This window comes from Hyperoodon ampullatus, assembly GCF_949752795.1.
Source record: "Hyperoodon ampullatus genome assembly, chromosome: 10".
NCBI lineage: Eukaryota > Metazoa > Chordata > Mammalia > Artiodactyla > Ziphiidae > Hyperoodon > Hyperoodon ampullatus.
The window spans coordinates 101,758,045-101,763,637 of record NC_136923.1 but is presented as its reverse complement, the minus strand read 5'-3'; the positions used below and the strand labels follow the sequence as shown (position 1 = coordinate 101,763,637).

General features: G+C 46.0%; 1 protein-coding gene across 1 annotated transcript; it reads right to left on the bottom strand.

The window, feature by feature from the left end:
• Window positions 1-3,471: 3,471 nt before the first annotated feature.
• LOC307059500 (peptidyl-prolyl cis-trans isomerase A-like) lies at window positions 3,472-3,999 on the bottom strand (the record flags this gene model as incomplete). The annotated part of the gene is made up of 1 exon (XM_079713531.1): window positions 3,472-3,999. Exon 1 carries the CDS (start codon window positions 3,961-3,963, stop codon window positions 3,472-3,474), a length of 492 nt encoding a protein of 163 aa, XP_079569657.1. The 5' UTR covers window positions 3,964-3,999.
• Window positions 4,000-5,593: the final 1,594 nt, after the last annotated feature.

The window sequence follows — 5,593 nt, the reverse complement described above, 5'->3', positions numbered from 1 at the left end:
GGAAGGAAGGCCTTTGGGCTCTCAGCTCTGTGACTTTCGGAGCCTCTTTCTGGTGGCCTCTGGAACTGCTGACAGGGTTAGAGCAACCCAGGCTGAAAAGGAGTAGCTGCTGGCCACACCAGTGGGGGCTGACAGGTGCCTCATGGGAGGTGAGGAGTAAGCAGGCAGGTGTAGGAGGAGGACGGTCAAAAGCAAGGGATGCACGTCATCTATTGTATCCATGCCTGCATACACGCAGGTGATCAACAAACATTTGCTAAGTGCTAGGCGCTGTTCCAGGCTGAGAAGTCGGAGGTGAACTGGAGAACAAGGCCACTGCCTTCACGGCGTTTATATTCTCGAGCCTCCCTCACGTGGCTGCTGAGCCCTTAACATGTGGCTCATCTGCACAAGAAGGGCTGTAAATGCACCAGAACTCAAAACTGAGACCAAAAATGTAAAGGAGCTCATGAATACTTTTTTCCTATTGGTTATGTGTTGAAATGATAATATTCTGGGTATCTTGGGCTAAATAAAATATATTATTGAAATTGATTTCACCTGCTTCTTTCTGCCTTTTGACGTGTGGCGACTATAAAATGTAAAATATATGTGACTCGTGTTGTATTTCTACCAAACAGCACTGTTCCAGCGAGAGACAGGGACAGTAAGTAAATAAGCAAATAAACAGCTACTGCCGTATCAGGAAACGATAAATCGAGTGGAGGAGAGTAAAGCAAGCTTGGCGGAGGGCAGGGCTAATGGGAGGTGGTCTCTCTGAGGAGACTGTGGCTGGGCAGAGACCTGGCGGGGGTGGGTGGGTGGGCAGGGCAGGGTCTGGGGTGGGGCGAGCGTGGGGAGAAGGCCGGGGAGGGAGGCTGGCGAGGCAGGTGCACCAGACCCTTGAGCAGCCTGTGGTGCACGCAGATCCACGGCCTTGGTGACTGACAGAGGACCCAGGGAATGAGTGAGAGCAGAGACAGAGTCCCCATGAGGTGCTGAGCCAGCAAGACTAGGGGGGTGTTAGGGGCTGCTGGTTTGGGATGGAGAGAGGACCCGTGATGAGTTCAGAATTCATGTCTGCTGCCACACATTTGAATAGATACGTGCAGTTCACGTTTGGAGATAAAGGGCTGGAGCTTGGAAGAGACTCTGAAGCTGAAAGTACATGGCGTTAGAGGTCACCTTGCAGGATGCCCTTGAATCCATGAGCACAGACGTGGTGCTGAGTGGTCGCCAGGGCGGGATAACTGGTCAGATCCGGTTTGAGTCCTGGGTCTGCCGAATCCCACCATCCTGTGCCTCTTCACCTGTGTATTGACTATGGACGCCGCCGATCCTTCTGAGGCTCCTCCCACTTCCTCTCTCTGAATGCGGGCTGACCCTCGGACGGCCCGGCCAGTGCACGCAGAGGAGGTGATGCTCTGCTGGTGCAGGCCCAGCCCTGAGAGGAATGGCAGCACCTGCCTCATCTCTTGGAGCCCCAAGCCCTTTGCAGAGACTCACCCGTCCTGAGGCCGCCGTGTCGTGAGGAAGCCCCCCTGCCCCTCGTGAAGGGGCTGGATGGGGAGACAGAGAGAGATGCCCGGACAGCCCCCAGCCATTCCAGACGCTCCCGCCGAGGCCCCAGACATCGTGGAGCGGAGATTAGCTCTCCTTGCTCTGCCTTCTTCAAATTTATGAGCCACAGAATGATGAGATATAAGAATAATAAGTTGGTTTAAACTACTAAGTTCTGCAGTAGTTTATTCAGCAATAGATACGCAGAACAATATATACAATGGGATAATACTACTTATTTTATTTGATTTGGGGGAGGATGATAGGAAATTTGAAGCACAGTTTTTGGCTCTGGATAGGTACTACATAAACATTCTTTTTCTTTCCCTTGTACAGCTTATATTTTAAAGTCAAAAATCTATCTTGTCTTAGTTTAGCCTTGCGGAATGGCACAGAAGAAATTGAAGTCCTATTTCATGTCATATATATTCTCTTAAATGTATGGAAATGGCTATCATGAAATCATAGGCGATATTCCCTATACTGGATTGCGTATCTCCCCTTGTTTACACGGGTGTCAAGTCACATTATCCTGGTCACTTCCTAGAATCTGTTGTATCTTAAAATTCCCATTTGGATGTGTTGCTTAGAAGGACCACCGCAGGTGTGCTGAGTCCAGCCCTGGGCATGATGAGAACATGCCCCCCTTCACCTGGACACATCACAACCCTGACTGTGCTGGCGGATTGGAGAAACACCTCATGCCTTTAGGATTTTGGTTCTTTTATGCAATGTATTTGCCATTATTCCTAGCTTCATGACAACACAGATTTGATCAATTATACCATCTCTCTTCCTTTCCAGATCATTTGTAAAAATGTTGGATAAGACTGGGATGGGTAGAACCAACAGACATCTCACTATGTACTGACACTTGCTCGTTCATTGGCCCCGCTAGGCGTGTTTTTTCAAGCAGTTATGTGTGAATCACCCAACACTCAGTCCTCCAGCCCACATTTCCCCCATCTGTTTAGGGGAATATTCAATCTAGCGCCTTAGCATATATTATCTACTTTTGTCCTGTTACAATACCTGGTGTCGTTTGCCTACCTGTGTTAGGTGGCATCACAGGCAGGGGCCACGTCCTACTTTTCTTTTGTTGACACCTATGTTGAATGTGCCAGATGTACCCAGGGAGCCCTTGGAAGCCTGAAACGTTCAGTCACACCGCTCAATTGATATGCCTGTTTTCTTTTTTTTTTTCTTTTTTTTAATAGATTGTACATGTCTTTATTTTTATTTTTTGTCTTTTTTTATTGAAGTGTACTTGATTTACAATGCTGTGTTAGTTTCAGGTGTACAGCAAAGCAGCAAAGTGATTCAGTTATATATATATATATATATATATAAAACTGAATTATATATATAATTTTATATATTTTATATATGTGTACAATCTATTCTTTTTCATAGTCTTTTCCATTATAGGTTATTACAAAATATTGAGTATAGTACAGTAGGCCGTTGTTGGTTATCTATTTTATTTTGTTTTATTTATTTAATTTTGTGGTTTAGTTTTTATTTCATACTCATAAACTGAACTTTGCAATTCAGCTAAACTGGGAGGCAGATAAGGACAATGTGGAACCCAAAGAACTGCAGTGAGTGCACCAAGATTACAGGATATTTCAAGCAGATGGGGGCAAAGGAGGGCCCTCCTGAGAGCTACAGAAGGAACGGTCTGGTGGCGAAGATAAAACACAAGTTAGGGGCCTCCCTGGTGGCGCAGTGGTTGAGAGTCCGCCTGCCGGTGCGGGGGACGCGGGTTCGTGCCCCGGTCCGGGAGGATCCCACGTGCCGCGGAGCGGCTGGGCCCGTGAGCCATGGCCGCTGAGCCTGCACGTCCGGAGCCTGTGCTCCGCAACGGGAGAGGCCACAGCACTGAGAGGCCCGCGTACCGCAAAACAAAAGATAAAACACAAGTCAAATTTATTAGATTTGTCCACAGTCAGCAACAGTGATCTTGCTGGCCTTGCCATTCCTGGACCCAAGGCGCTCCATGGCTTCCACAGTATTCATGCCCCCTTTCACTTTGCCCAGGACCACATGCTTGCTATCTAACCACTCAGTCTTGGCAGTGCAGATGAAAAACTGGAAACCGTTTGTGTTGGGGCCAGCATTTGCCGTGGACAAGATGTCAGGACCCGCATGTTTCAGGAGGAAATTCTTATCATCAAATTTCTCCCCATACATGGACTTCCCACCAGTGCCATTATGGAGTGTGAAGTCACCACCCTGGCACATAAATCCTGGAATCATTCTGGGAAAGCAGGACCCTTTATAACCAAAGCCTTTCTCCCCAGTGCTCAGAGCATGAAAGTTGTCTGCTGTCTTTGGAATTTTGCCTGCAAACAGCTCAAAGGAGACGCGACCCAAGGGCTCGCCGTCGATGGCCATGTCGAAGAACACGGTGGGGTTGACCATGGCTGAGCAGCACGGGAGGCTCCAGGGTAGCGGTGTCTGCAAGGCTGGTTATCTGTTTTATATCTAGTGGTGTGTGTATGTCAATCCCAAACCCCTAACTTATCCCACCCCCATCTTTCCCCTTTGGTAACCGTAAGTCTGTTTTCTATGTCTGTGAGTCTATTTCTGCTTTGTAAATGTGTTCATTTGTATCATTTTTTAGATTCCACCTGTAAGAGATATCATATGATATTTGTATTTCTCCGTCTGACTTATCTCACTTAGTATGATCATCTCTAGGTCCATCCATGTTGCTGCAAATGGCATATTTCATTCTTTTTTATGGCTGAGTAGTGTTCCATTATATATATATACAGATATGCCTATTTTCTTATTTATGCCTGTTCTGACCCCATAACATGTTTTTGTTCATAATTATTTAATACGTAGGGTGTGTGGGAAAAAGCCTCAGTTTGATTTAAATTCTTGTTTAAAGGAATCCACGACATTTAACCCAGGTTGAATCCTTAACGGGTGTATTGCAGAGAAGATTACTGCAGGAAGAGCAGGTTTGCTTTAAGCTTCTCCAGGAGGAAGCTCCCTGTAAAGATGGGAGGGAAGATGCTGCTCCCCAGAGGAAACCTGCCCACTGAGAACGGGCGGAGCTGACAGGGAAACAGCCGGCCAGTGGCCTGGGAGCTCACGGGTGCTCCCTGAGTGAAAGACTTTTCTTTACGTGCTGTTTAGCCGTGAGCGCAGAGACAGTCAAAGCAGATTTCGGAAGGCCAAATTAAGAAGAGATCATTTTCGTGGTTATAAATCTGTATTTGTTGATTGTGCTCCATTTTTATTGGTTGATTTATTTATGACCAATAAGTGAATTTTAAAATGTCTGTTTTGCTCTGGTGAAATTGACATTTACTGAGCCAGTATTAAATAGTGGCTGAAACTCTGGAGCAAATTTAACTAGATTGAAATCCCGGCTCCTCCATTCGTTACCTTGAGTGGATTATTTTACATCTTGATGCCTCAGTTTCATCATCTGTAAAGTGAGGAGACTTGTTTCATGGGGCTTGTTGGAAGGATTATATTAGGTAAGACATGTAAAATGACCAGAATAGTGCCTGGCACGTCAGCACCGTGGTTAAGTGACAAATACTGTTTATTTTAAATACTCAGATGATATTTTCTTGGGGCTCTAAGTAGGCAAATCCTGAACTTCTTCATTCATAAATTGAAATCACTGCTATGCATCTCCAAGAAATGCACACAGAGACGACTAAATTGGTTAAGGAACAATTAGGGAGAAAAGAAATTTGGACTCGTTTTAGGACACGCCCCAACCTTCACAGAGTAAAAGCAAAGTCACGGAAAGTCATAGAAAGAGTAAGTAGATTTACGGGCCTGCGTTACTGATGCCAGCAATCTTCTCAAATTTAAACATATCGCCTGACATGCAGGTTCCATAAATGGAAGATTTCTGTGGACCCTCGCCCTCCCCACCAACTTCTGAAATTTAGATTCAGAGTCTTAGATGGGGCTTCAGGAGCAAACGTTTTGATGAACATGGCAGATCATTTCTAAGCTTCCTCTCTCTCTCCCTCCTTCTTTCCTCTGCTTCTATTCATTCTCTCACTCATTCATCTGTGGT